We start from the raw sequence: 15,354 nt of genomic DNA, 5'->3' as shown, positions 1-15,354 counted from the left end.
TTGATATATAGACTAGTATATAGTGATCTGTGGTCAACAACAAACAATCAATCAACTCTGTGGTTATCAAAGAGTAATTATAACTTGATTTGATATAATGAATAATCATAATCAGGCTCTTAACACATAGAACTAATGTTAGTACAAAAAATCTCCATAATTTTAGTTTGTGCAATTAGAACTAGATGGCGTTTTATCAAAAAATAAATTACAGCGCGACAAGGCTATCTTGGCGCGTGGCGAAATTCGGAACTAACGTTGCCGTCAAGTGTCCCCTTTGTTCTCAGAAAAAGTGCCTTTGTTCTTGTTTAAAATATTCGTGGAATATTCTAAGCCTTTGTTCTCCAACAGCGTCCCCAATCCCCTGTCAATGTCAATCAAGTGCCAAGAGAGCCTTGTTGTCGCACTGTAGTCTGGTATCTCAACGACTTCAAAAAGTACTACTAGCCACAGAACACTATTACTCCTTATACTATTATATTTCATTTCATTCATTTCATTTATGCTACTAGCTGAAGCCCGCGACTTCATCCGCGTGGAATTAAGTTTTTAAAAATACTGAGGGAACTCTTTGATTTTCCGGGATAAAAAGTAGCCTATGTCACTCTCCCTTTATCTATACCCATACACTATACGTAGGTATAGTCTATACCGGGTCGGCAACCGGCGGCCCGTGGACCTACTGGGTGCAGCTTGTGACGTTGTAAATTTTGAACTACTAACTAGCGTTTCGCTTTTAATAAAAATCAATTTTGTTCAAAGTATGTTGGTGCCACCTAGCATCAAGGTGCAGAACTACGCGTGGGTCGATGTTCAGAGTTCATTCGAGCCACAATAGATGGCGTTTGCTTCGTTGTCAATTGTCGTAAAAATAAAACAAAATAATTAAATAAAACCATAATATCATTTGTTTATTGTTAAGTCATTAACAAAACGGTTCTTATAATATATCCTTAGGTTCCGCAAATATTCAAAAATGAATTGGCTTCATGATCAAACTAAATGAGAGCGGCCACACTCGGGTTGCGTCTGGCAACACCGATTGGTGAGATTTAGAATTTTTCTGGAGTCAACATGTGAAGACGAATTTTTTCGTTCCAGGAAAATCTCACTCCTTTTCGCCCATGGCTTCGCCTGGGAAAATACAATAGTTATAAATTTAGTCATCCTAACGTATTTCAATGTTTCATCAATTATGGTGAGTGAAAAATCAAGTAATGTGGATTCGACAAAATGGCGGTTTGGTTAGAGAAAATCCTAATTTCATGATTTCCCTTTCAGTTCCAGTTATTTTACCTTCCCAAATAAATGAGGATAATGGGTTGTGGGTGGACTCCTGAAAACCATTGGTGGCCAGGAGTTCAATAGGGTTTCCGTTTGCGTTTCCGTTTTTAGTTTTCGGTTTTCCGTTTTTTCGCTTTCGTTTTCCGTATTTATTTCTTTTGCACATTCACGTTGGCAACTTAATTCTATGGATAAGACTTGGTGAAAATCTTTGTAATGAAACATTTCGGTTGTGAAGAATCAAGTTAAATCGAGTTTTGGGAGCTTGGCCGATGCCGTCCAGCTACCTTGCAGTCTTCGCACCTACAAGTAAGCAAATGTTTGTATCCTGGAACAGTTTAGTGAACCTTCTTAGTGTATGTGTACAGTAAGAACCCTGTCTTTACTACTGAGCTTTTATTTTGAAACAATTTTATGAATTTTACTGTGTCATTGTCTATTCCATGCCAATGGCATCTTAAATTTAAAACATAGATTTTATGTACTATCTACCTAAGGCATTCTAATGTATCTAAATTAAGTCTTGGCATTAAGCTAGAATAACTAAGCATTATTAGCCATCATTATGTATTAAGCGACCCCGGTAAAAGTTACATTAAAAACAATTTTGCCTAACATCTAGCAAATTTCATTTATAACACCTCATATACATTACAAGGGAGTCGACGGCTAGCTTCTATTCTTTACTAGGTAGATAGATCAAGTAAGTAAAATTATTTTTTTTTTCCTCTAATCTTTGTAAGGTGGTAGATTATTCCGTATCCGGGTATATTTCTATTCCGCCCAATTTACCACCCTTACAAATGGCGCCCGAACGTTTTTTTTTATATAGTTATTTCAGTATATTTTGAGAAATTTTGTGAATTTTATGAAATGTACTCCGCTGATTGTACAATTTTCTAAGTAGTGACACATTGCAAAGAGCACTAAGCTGTTTTTATGGTTAACTAACTAAATAATAACTAATAGTTAGAAATTTTGTTTGATAGTTTAAGTAATTTTCTGAGTATAGTCCAACAGTGGTTTTTTCTTATTTAATTAACACATTATAAATGGTGTTTATGCCGTTCAATTATGTTATTTGACTTACCTTGGAGGTGTATAAGTGAATGTTTGCCTTCAGTTTAGTAATAAACATTGCTTAACTGAGTTGTTGTTGGGTATTGCTTTCAATAGTAAGTACATCTTATGTTTGAAAATTCCGGTAACTTAGTATAATTAAAGTTTTGAAACGCTATGTGCTGTTAACTAGTTACACACATACATTTATAAATACTAAGAGTTACAACTTGTGAAACTAAATATATAAACTATATTCAGAGATTACATTAAGTTCAAGTATGAAGTTATGAACAATTTTTTTTTCAGTGACTTGATACTTCATTATTTTGTTGAAATTTTGTTTAGAGCTGTGTTAAGGTTATGATAAAAGCTACTTCACACACAAAACATGTTAAGTTTAATTGAATGCTGGTAGTTTAAAGTGACATTTAGAAACAGATTTTGTTGTATTTTAGGTTATGTGTTAAAAGTGTAAAGTAACAGTCATCAAACCATTGCACAATCTCTTTGTTTTTTTTTAAAGATAATATGCTATTCAGAGTTCATTGCAACTTTGTTGCCTGTTTACTTTTGTAATTGTAAAGGTTGTAACACACTGTGTACTCATAAAGGTGATACAACCTTACAATCCTTACAATCATTTATTCAATTTTGGGAAGTTTTATTTTGTTATATTTTGTTTACTATAGTAATAATATGTGCTTGTATTATTAACGATATTTTGGAATAGGAACATAATTGATAAAATAGGTTAGGATAGACTTAAGAATATTGTTTTTGTTGTGTATTTTGCTTGTGTATATTTAATAGTTTAAATAACTTCTTTTGTGTTTGTGTTTAACCAATTTGTATAAGGCTAAACATAGACAGTTACACAAGCTCGATATTTTGTTAAATGTGTTTTGACTTAACACAATGGAACAGACTTTTGCCCAGTTTCATTCACTTCTGAAGGACGAATTGTGTTATGAGGTATCCATTCGTTCCGAAACTCCAGCACCTACAGTGCTAGGATTAAAGAAACAGTTAAAACAATTAATTCAGGAAATTCCTTCTGAATCAATTTTAGAGACGGATTTCACTTCTGAAAGTGAGTTAGGGGTTATTACTAAAAAACTTCAAGACTTAGAAGATTTATTAAAAAAGTGTTCTGACACTAAAGATAGACATGCCCTCTGTAGGTCTAAAGCTTTAGCTTCACATTTGTACTTTAGAATTTTGAGAATACAGTGTTCCGAACTCAGCTTAATAAGTAGGAAGAGTGAATTACATACAAAGTTGCAGAGTTTGATTTCCAGATTAGATGCTGACAATGAGTCGTCTCACGACGAATCACTGGATTCCGAGAGTACCGCCGTTGACTGCACTGGTGATAAAAATGTTGCCAAGTGGAAGTTAAATTTCAACGGACAGGGTGATCCGCGCAGTTTCATCGAACGCGTTGAGGAATATAAAAGATCTTATGGCGTTTCAGATGGAAAATTATTTGTTTCTGCATTTCATCTTTTTACAGGCCGAGCATTGTTATGGTACAGAGGCAACAAATGTCAAGTTTCGTCTTGGTCAGAATTGAAAACTTTATTTTTAGAGGAATTTGATGCAGTAGATTATGACTACAGGTTGCTAGGTGAAATTCGAGCAAGAACACAAGGCTCTGAAGAACCTGTGTCTATCTATTTCGCTATAATGTTTTGCATGTTTTCAAGGTTGTCAACACCACTTTCCGAAGAACAAAAGCTACAAATTTTATTACATAATATTCGCCCTTTTTACTCAGAACAATTAGCTCTTGTTGACATTAAGTCTGTCGCAATGTTGAAGGAAAAGTGTCGCAAACTAGAGGCTGCGAGGCAGCGTTCCGCCTTATTTTCTGAGCCTACTAACAGTAAGGCAACTTTAAGTTCAGAGTTTGCTTACAAACAAGTGACAAAACAGATAAACACACTTTCAGTCACACCTGCACCTAAGGTTGATACAAGTAAAGGCACTGATTTTACGAAAACAAATAAACAACTATGTTACAAGTGCGGCAAGGGTAACCATTCCTTTAAATTTTGCAGGACAGTTCCGAAATTTATTAGATGTTTTTCGTGTGGACGTCAGAACTTTACAGTAAAGACATGTCCAAGTTGTAGTAAAAAGGCGATTAGTAAACCCGCTCCGGACAAAAATTCAAAAAACTAATTAGTAAGAACTGTGCAGAGACACAAGTAAAGAACTTGGTCATTAACAACAAAACATCCCTTTTACCTGACACAGTTCTGTATTCAGTGGATAAACGAGACTTTAGGCCACATTTAAAGGTTTTTGTTGACGGTTTTGAGATTACAGGTTTACTAGATTCCGGTGCTTGCGCGTCAATTTTGGGTAACCAGGCGCACAAGGTTTTTTTGAGATTCGGTTATAAATTGCATAGCAGTATTGATACCACATTTTCAGTGGCAAATGGAGACAAACTTGATTGCATGGGTTATATGTTTATTCCGATTACTTATAATTCCGTAACTCACATAATAAAATTTTTTGTAGTACCCTCTATAATAGCGGATGTTATTTTTGGCTGTGACTTTTGGAAAACATTTCAGTTAGCCCCTGGCATTTTTGATAATTTAGAATTAATTAAGGCACCTTCTCAATTTTACAATATTTGTGCGATTGATAATGAACAAATTCATACCATCACTTCTTTTGAAAACTTATCATCTCAACAGAAAGAATTAGCCCAGTCTGTAGTAAATAAATTTTTAGATATTTCTTCAACGAAAATTGTGTAAGGGTGGTAAATTGGGCGGAATAGAAATATACCCGGATACGGAATAATCTACCACCTTACAAAGATTAGAGGAAAAAAAATAATTTTACTTTACTTGATCTATCTACCTAGTAAAGAATAGAAGCTAGCCGTCGACTCCCTTGTAATGTATATGAGGTGTTATAAATGAAATTTGCTAGATGTTAGGCAAAATTGTTTCAAAATAAAAGCTCAGTAGTAAAGACAGGGTTCTTACTGTACACATACACTAAGAAGGTTCACTAAACTGTTCCAGGATACAAACATTTGCTTACTTGTAGAAACGGACTCCCCTTTTCGTTATCCCCAAAGTACGATATTTGCATTTTTACTTTCTCAACCGGTTGGTCTACCACAAGCATTCCAATCATCACATATTCATCCCTACATACATCCACTACATTCCTCCTCAACTGAACCATGGTAATGTAACTGTTAACTCAGAACATCACTACACTCATTCAAATTCCTAATTGAATATTGATAACTTAAATATTCAAACAGTTTAGACCAAACTAAGTAATGGCAAATATCTACTTCTTAATATCCTTAATATGCCAAGTGCCTATTGGGTGGTTGTCAGCTACTTAGAAAATTACTTAAACTATCAAACAAAATTTCTAACTATTAGTTATTATTTTATATTTGTAAGGGTGGTAAATTGGGCGGAATAGAAATATACCCGGATACGGAATAATCTACCACCTTACAAAGATTAGAGGAAAAAAAAAATAATTTTACTTACTTGATCTATCTACCTAGTAAAGAATAGAAGCTAGCCGTCGACTCCCTTGTAATGTATATGAGGTGTTATAAATGAAATTTGCTAGATGTTAGGCAAAATTGTTTTTAATGTAACTTTTACCGGGGTCGCTTAATACATAATGATGGCTAATAATGCTTAGTTATTCTAGCTTAATGCCAAGACTTAATTTAGATACATTAGAATGCCTTAGGTAGATAGTACATAAAATCTATGTTTTAAATTTAAGATGCCATTGGCATGGAATAGACAATGACACAGTAAAATTCATAAAATTGTTTCAAAATAAAAGCTCAGTAGTAAAGACAGGGTTCTTACTGTACACATACACTAAGAAGGTTCACTAAACTGTTCCAGGATACAAACATTTGCTTACTTGTAGGTGCGAAGACTGCAAGGTAGCTGGACGGCATCGGCCAAGCTCCCAAAACTCGATTTAACTTGATTCTTCACAACCGAAATGTTTCATTACAAAGATTTTCACCAAGTCTTATCCATAGAATTAAGTTGCCAACGTGAATGTGCAAAAGAAATAAATACGGAAAACGAAAGCGAAAAAACGGAAAACCGAAAACTAAAAACGGAAACGCAAACGGAAACCCTATTGAACTCCTGGCCACCAATGGTTTTCAGGAGTCCACCCACAACCCATTATCCTCATTTATTTGGGAAGGTAAAATAACTGGAACTGAAAGGGAAATCATGAAATTAGGATTTTCTCTAACCAAACCGCCATTTTGTCGAATCCACATTACTTGATTTTTCACTCACCATAATTGATGAAACATTGAAATACGTTAGGATGACTAAATTTATAACTATTGTATTTTCCCAGGCGAAGCCATGGGCGAAAAGGAGTGAGATTTTCCTGGAACGAAAAAATTCGTCTTCACATGTTGACTCCAGAAAAATTCTAAATCTCACCAATCGGTGTTGCCAGACGCAACCCGAGTGTGGCCGCTCTCATTTAGTTTGATCATGAAGCCAATTCATTTTTGAATATTTGCGGAACCTAAGGATATATTATAAGAACCGTTTTGTTAATGACTTAACAATAAACAAATGATATTATGGTTTTATTTAATTATTTTGTTTTATTTTTACGACAATTGACAACGAAGCAAACGCCATCTATTGTGGCTCGAATGAACTCTGAACATCGACCCACGCGTAGTTCTGCACCTTGATGCTAGGTGGCACCAACATACTTTGAACAAAATTGATTTTTATTAAAAGCGAAACGCTAGTTAGTAGTTCAAAATTTACAACGTCACAAGCTCACAAGCCTGAGGTCCGTAAGAAAAAATACCAAAGCAAAAGGCCATATAAATTCACTAGAATTTATACGGCCATGCTGCTGGGCCATGAGAGGACTTGAAAGCAATTGTTGTAAGTCTTACTTAATAACATATTCAATTTATAAAGAGAAAACGATATATTTTTACGTTTAGGAGTTTTTCGAAATACATAAAAACTAGCTTATGCTCGTGACTTCGCCCGCGTGGACTTCATAAATTTCAAACCCCCATTTAACCCACTCAGGGGTGGAATTTCAAAAAATCCTTTCCTAGTGGATACCTTCTCTTTACCTATAACAAAGAACACACCTACCAAATTTCATGTATCTAGGACCAGCTGTTTAGATGTTTAGGCTGTGCGTTGATTTGAAGTTAGTCAGTCAGGACTTTAAAATATGGATACTAGGTACGTTAGTCCACGCGTGACATAGGGATGACATTTCTTTGTTTACATATTGAATCATGAATGACGTCACATCATGGCTGACAGCGTTTTCTGCGTTTCAAATAAAAATAAAAACTGTATTTTTTTAAATTGGATTTATATATCCATCCTGCGTTTTTAATAATTGTTATTCATATATTTCGTTGTCTTAAGCAAAATACTATAATAAATGGGCATTTTTCAAAAAAGTTGTCGGTAGCGTAATAGGAATTCCACATTAATAAAAAAATAGTTTTGCCTTGAAATGTAATTATATTGTAAATATATAGTATAAACTATATAAAAATAGTAAATTTTATTAAAAATAAATGTAATAATTGGAAATATTTTCATTTTTAACTTGATACCACCCAATTGAAGTTCCATTACGTCACTGACTTTTTATTGGATTTCCAGGGAAATAAAACAAGTTATACATTAATTATCTTTAATGTCGAAAAACTAACCAAATCAGCCTTCTAAAAATAATTAAAACTAAACATATAACATCAAATTGAACTGAAGTTTTTAACAAACATGTTCTTTAACGCTACTTTTGGATGTTTTGTACTAAAGAATTTTGTTAAAACACTGACTATTTTCTTATAAATCTTTTAATATTAAATTGTGACAAATAACTAATTATTTAATAACATTTCTAAACATTAAAATATTTGTATATCCCTGACTTTATAGCCATTTCTCTAAAAATAAACCTTTATCAAAAATAGGACAGTGACGTATAGTGGAATACAAAATCGCGTTTAGGAAACATAAGGCATCGTGCATAATTGGTCAAAAAGACAAAAAAATAGCATTACAAATCAAATATTATTACGTAGCTAATCATCACAGTAATATTATAAAACGACAAGTTTCGTTTGTTACAACCTGCAGCAAAAACTGCTGAACCGATTGACATCTCTTGATCCCGAATATCCCGCAGGATAGAAATCTTTGCAAGTGAAATAGTGTGGGCTGGCTATCTAAGACGTAAATTAAATAATTATTATAACATATATTTTATAAAGTTTTTAAATTATAAAATTTAAAGAATATAATATACTGGCTGGTTCATTTGAGTGGGTCAGTAAGGGGAGGTCCTGGAACCGCTGTAGCTATGAGAAAACGTTTTTAGGAGACCATCCGTTATTTTTGAAATAATTAACATCCGCAATATTTTTACAGCGGTTTATATAGCCTAACACACCAGAATACATCATAGGTCAAAAACTTACCTCTATCTTTTTTATGTTGGTTTAAATGATGATGATGATGACAATCCAACTTCCTATGAAATCCGTCCTTCCTTTATTGTTCCATTACGTTACTTTTCAATTCCATTCACGCGACTGTGGTTCACGGTAGCGTAATGGCGGTGACGTATACAACCCCTTAAAAATTCAAAATCAATATTACATATTAATAATCAAAGGTTAGACTGATTTAATTTTACTTTCCAAATAAAGAATAACAAATCTCTTTAATAACATACAAACACAAATGTGCAATCAAACCTTACCTATTAAAATCAGTATCGTTGGTGGAACAAATTTTTTGAACCAAGTCGACGCAACCTGTTGCGTTTTTCTGGCGACTGCTTTTGTAAAATACAACATGGCGATTACCATAGACTAATAATGTTGCCAGTATTCCGAAAATATTTTGCAAATGGTGCAATTTTCATTCGAAGACCTCGAAAAGCCGGTAGCGTAAGCGGAAATTCCACTAACACCAATTTCACGGGACAGCAAATAAATTGTATTTTTTAAATAAAATTCTATCGTAATGTCTTTGTTTTAGGGCTTTAATTTGAAATTAGTATCATACTTAACTACCTCAGTGTTCAAATATTCATGAAATATTTTTGGACGGTATAATTTTTGACTCTAAACTTGACAAGGTGTTAGTGGGACATATGTCAGAAGGTACTTCCTCTATTTTATTTTTTGGTATTTTATGTTTTTAAAACTCCTAAAAATGAATTTACATATTAAATTATAAAAGATTAAATATTAAACAATATTGGTAAGCATAGACAATAGCTTGTTTTTTTCATAAAGTTTGATCAAATTACCATCAAAGTGGCCGGACAACGACTTTTATAATGGGACAACTTTTTTGAAAAAAGCCCAAATAATCATTTATTGGACGAAATTAATTTATGATTTATGTATGATCAACACGAGGCTCAACATAATATATAGAGGATGTAGTACAAAAATCATGTATAAAGAAAAAATACAATTTAGTTTTAAATAATAAATTACGGGTTTTGTTTTATTACCTCAACTTTTAGTGCTGAAAGTACTTCTTTCAATGTATAAAATAACAAATAATGCGGCCGAACTAAGAATTACACTGACTTTCTGCCATATTGCGACGTGTACTTAAGCGGGATTATAATTTTTGATTCATATTTTTCTTTAGTCACTAACTAGTTAGTTACTTTAAAAATAATATATGAATCAAACCTGCATAATATGTTGTATGTATAGCTATATAGTCGACCTTAAAAAACTAGTATCCAAGGCCGGAAAAATTTAAAAAAAAATTAGATACAATAGTTACTGCAATTAGAAACAGATGGCGCCACTACGAAAGATTAGCTGACACATGACATCTCTGCCATTGCGAGAGAATGACAGCTACAATGTTACGATCGCAATCATCTCTGATTGGTTAATGCTCGCTCACTATTGGCCACAATGCATTGTTGCAACAAGAATCGCACAAATTCAGCCAATCTGAACAATTGAGATTGTAATAATGATTGATGCAGGTTTTAGACAATCGCCCTACAGTATATCACAGAGTACTTTGTAAAGTATATAATATAATGTACTCGGATCACCACTACGTTTAAGAAACGTAGTGAATATTCTCTTTGCGTTTGAGTATAATATAATCACTACGTTTTAGTGGTTATTCTGAGACAGTATTATTAATACTAAATACTAATACACGGTACGGTACACCCATTTAAAATTTATGTTTATACCACAGAGTACTTTTTACATATGGAAAGTTTATACGCAGTCATCGGTGGCAGTCATTATTCTGAGTGTTTACGACTTTACGACACATTTAAATATTAAATAATAATTTTGCGGTGTCCGAAATAAATTTCTTTCGTAAAATAGAAAGGAACAGTGATGTCTGAAAACTATTTGCCTCTTATATTGGTCAGTGCGTTAGATTTAGCAACCGCTTCGAAATTAATATCTGGTACGTTTAAAATCTTGTTTATATGTTAATAACGTGTATACTTGTCATCCTACGGCAGTGATATCAAGTAATAATCTTCCATAGGCACATAAAAAGACTTGACTCAAGACTGACTAATCTATCAACTACAGAGTCGACTGGACCCCATTGGGGCTACACTTCCCATAACCACAGTGCGACTGGACGCCAATGGGGCTACACATCCCATAACCACAGTGCGACTGGACACCAATGGGGCTACACTTCCCATAACCACAGTGCGACTGGACACCAATGGGGCTACACTTCCCATAACCACAGTGCGACTGGACACCAATGGGGCTACACTTCCCATAACCACAGTGCGACTGGACGCCAATAGGGCTACACTTCCCATAACCACAGTGCGACTGGACTCCAATGGGGCTACACTTCCCATAACCACAGTGCGACTGGACACCAATGGGGCTACACTTCCCATAACCACAGTGCGACTGGACGCCAATGGGGCTACACTTCCCATAACCACAGTGCGACTGGACGCCAATGGGGCTACACATCCCATAACCACAGTGCTACTGGACACCAATGGGGCTACACTTCCCATAACCACAGTGCGACTGGACACCAATGAGGCTACACTTCCCATAACCACAGTGCGACTGGACACCAATGGGGCTACACTTCCCATAACCACAGTGCGACTGGACACCAATGGGGCTACACTTCCCATAACCACAGTGCGACTGGACGCCAATAGGGCTACACTTCCCATAACCACAGTGCGACTGGACTCCAATGGGGCTACACTTCCCATAACCACAGTGCGACTGGACTCCAATGGGGCTACACTTCCCATAACCACAGTGCGACTGGACTCCAATGGGGCTACACTTCCAAGAGCAGTCCTGTGTATGCACAATGTAACAACATATAAGTCCACTGAACACCGTGTCCGGACTCACTCAACATCTAACATTTCTCACTCCTACATTGTATTTTGAATGCCTTTAATTATTATTATTATTTTTAATAAACTAAGCAGCTTTCGCTGATGCGTCTATATCAGAAGTGCTTCGAGTTTTCCAAATGTTTGTCCAATCTATTCTTGAACTGGTTAACTTAATCTTTTTATTAATATTCGTTTTTAATTTGACTTCAGAAATAATAGACAACGAAGTGATAGACGGTGATAGAAATCAGCGCAACGGCAGAGTGTGGCGCCTCGACAACAAGTACTACCGCGCCGACGTGGAGCTGTGTGCCGCGCCCGACGGCGCGCCGCCGCCGCCCGCCGCCGAGCTGCTCGAGGCGCACGTCATCTGCGTCACTGAGCAGGTCACATAGTTGAACTAGTTTTTTAGGACCATGTCTATAGTGTTTGAGAGCTGTTGGGATACTCCAGTTTTACATCCCGAGTGCTCTGTGCATCCGCACCGACGCCAAATACTAGTAAATAATACTTAAAGTGCCTACTGGTCCAGTAAAATGTTTGATATCTTAGTTCCGACGTGCAGGGCGCGGCGGCGGCGGCGGCGGCGGAGGCGCGGCGCGCGGCGCTGGGCGCGGCCGGCGCGGCCGTGCGGCTCGTGGTGGCGCCGGGCGCGCGGCCGCCGGGCGCGCTGGCCGCCTGGGCGCGGCGCCGCGGCTACGAGCCCGTGGCGCTGGCGGAGCGCGCCGAGCCCGCCGCGGGCCCGCTGCCCGACGTCGTGGGCGTGCAGCGCGTGCGCGACGCGTTGCACGCGCACGCGTGGCGCGGCCTGCAGCGCACGCACGCGGGTCAGTACACATGCAGTTAGCGCGAGTGAGAGGGACGCCATCATTCGACGAAGCGACATCCTATAAATGGATATCAGTAAAACATTAGCTGCTAAGTAATAGGAATGTAGTGACGTACTTTACCTTTTCTTCCACTTGCTCGGAATTTGCTACATTACTCAAGAGAGGTTGGGACTTCAGAGGCCTGCTATCGGGTCTTCACTGGCCGCACGCCAGCAATTTCCAAGAGGACTGTAATGGAAATTGCTGGACAGTTTCATACTGATTCTTTATGGTGTTCACTATTTTATTAATATTCTGACTTGTGTATTAATAAAATCGTGATTTATTATTTATTTATGATTTATATAGTAATTAGATAAGGCTAGCTTTAAGTTTTATTGTAATACTAGCTGACCCGCCCCGGCTTCGCTCGGGCGGAGTATTTCGGACTGGGAGTGTCATCGTGAAGCTGTTGCTTGATACCTAAAATATCAATTCACTATCAGAAATTCTCAAATCCCCACGATTTAGGACTCTAGTACTTTGCAGCATCAGGATTGAGGAGTTGGGATCCGAAGTTCAATGATGTAGCCTATGCTTGGTACCTAAATTAATTTTGCATCATCCGCAGTTCCTGAAACATTATAGTTTAGGAGTGCTGTACCCTACATCATCAGGGCTGAGGAGTTGGGACTTGAAGTCTGAGAATAAAGTCGTTGCTTGGTACCTACAATTTGAATTCACTATGAACACTTCCTGAATCTTGATAACTCAGGCGGGCAGTAACCCTGCAGCATCAGGATTAAGGAGTTGAATCCAGAATTTTTTATGTGACCACCACGAAAGCTTTTTTTGTTGATTTTTAAAAAAAATTTGCAAATCGGTCCAGAAACCTCGAAAAAATCGATGTAGAAAAAAGAACCACCTCCTTTTTGACAGTCGGTTAAAAACCGATGACCTTGAAATATTTACGGAACAATCTTTAAAATATCCCCTTTCCCCAATCGGACTACGCGTTAATGAATTACAACTCAGTATACATTTTAACTTTCATCCCCTCTCCTACGGGAACCATGCTGAATTTCGGGATAAAAAGTATCCTATATTCTTCCTCATAGTATGACCTCAAATCGTACCAAGTTTCATTGGAATCCATTCAGTAGTTTCAGCGTGATGCGCGGCCGTGATACAGACAGACAGACAGACAAAAATGAAAAAAATTACAGTTTTGGGTTCAGTATCGATTATAGAGTGCCCTCGAAAAAAAAATTCAAAATATCTTCAATGTACAGAATTTAACCTGTTACAGTTTTATTATAAGTATATATATATATATATATTGATTTTCATTTAAAAAAAAATCGGAAAAGAAGTCATTTTCAAAATAAGAATAAAAATATTTATCTTCTTCTAAATATATAAAAGGAAAAGGTGACTGACTGACTGACTGATCTATCAACGCACAGCTCAAACTACTGGACGGATCGGGCTGAAATTTGGCATGCAGATAGCTATTATGACGTAGGCAGCCGTTAAGAAAGGATTTTTGAAAATTCATCCCCTAAGGGGGTGAAATAGGGGTTTGAAATTTGTGTAGTCCACACGGACGAAGTCGCGAGCATTAGCTAGTTCAGAAATAAAACTTAACGTCTTAGCAATAAGTTTCAAAACAATGTTTTGAGAATTTGGTGCCTACCAAAGTAGGCACCAAATACTCAAAAAAAAACTTGTCTAAATTGTTTTTAGACCCAAATCAAAATTTGGGTCTAATAACAATTTAGACAAGTTTTTTTCAATTGTCATTTCAACCGTTGGAACATAGTAAACTATACTTTATATCTATCCATAAAATCGTATATATTGTATGTATAATAGGCTACTTGACACTTTTTTTAAGTTGGTCTTAAATGGTTAATATTTGTCCTATTATATCAAAAAAATTAACACTATATTTTTTTGCGCCCTAAAAACCGTAAAACTTAAATTTAAAAATATATTTTTCTTAGCCACGTGAAAACACTGTCGGCCATGTTTGGCCGATAGATTATCTGTGCTCTGACGTCATGCATTTGTAAACAACAGCATAACCTCCCAAAGTTTAATAAACATGACTTCTATACTAGTTTACATGAAAAATATAGTAATTATCGTTATTGTATCATCCGAGAATGTAAAAAACGCATCGATAAAGACCACAGGAAAGTTGTGGATTAGAGTGCCCAGTGAAATAAATATACGTAACACGCAAAGACTTGCTTAAAGGGATCCTATATGACTAACGACTTCAACCCAAATTTATTTTTGCAAAGATCACTTTGTTGTAAGTCTTACTTAATAACTTATTCAATTTATAAAGAGAAAACGATATTTTTTTACGTTTACTATGAGTTTTTAGAAATATATAAAAACTAGCTTATGCTCGTGACTTCGCCCGCGTGGACTTCATAAATTTCAAACCTCCATTTAACCCACTCAGGGGTGGAATTTCAAAAAATCCTTTCCTAGTGGACACCTTCTCTTTGCCTACAAAGAACACACGCACAAAATTTCATGTATCTAGAACCAGCTGTTCAGATGTTTAGGCTGTGCGTTGATGTATAAGTTAGTCAGGACTCTAAATTTCATATATATGGATACTACGTTAGTCCCCGCGTGACATAGGGATGACATTTCTTTGTTTACATATTAATGACGTCACATCATGGCTGACAGCGTTTTCTGCGTTTCAAATAAAAATAAAAACTGTATTTTTTTAAATTGGATT

At 36.2% G+C, this 15,354-nt stretch overlaps 1 protein-coding gene across 1 annotated transcript in view; it reads left to right on the top strand.

Annotated features, from left to right (window-relative positions):
* Window positions 1–10,459: 10,459 nt before the first annotated feature.
* Window positions 10,460–15,354, top strand: part of LOC117991934 (uncharacterized) — a 6,807-nt gene continuing 1,912 nt past the window's right edge. The window contains exons 1-3 of the mRNA XM_034979577.2: window positions 10,460–10,850; window positions 11,992–12,167; window positions 12,347–12,608. Coding sequence (XP_034835468.1) covers window positions 10,778–10,850; window positions 11,992–12,167; window positions 12,347–12,608 — 511 coding nt within the window. The 5' untranslated portion in view covers window positions 10,460–10,777. The remainder of the gene's footprint in view (window positions 10,851–11,991; window positions 12,168–12,346; window positions 12,609–15,354) is intronic.

This window comes from Maniola hyperantus, chromosome 2, assembly GCF_902806685.2.
Source record: "Maniola hyperantus chromosome 2, iAphHyp1.2, whole genome shotgun sequence".
NCBI lineage: Eukaryota > Metazoa > Arthropoda > Insecta > Lepidoptera > Nymphalidae > Maniola > Maniola hyperantus.
Note: the sequence above shows the minus strand (reverse complement) of the source record. Positions and strands in the feature narration are given on the sequence as shown.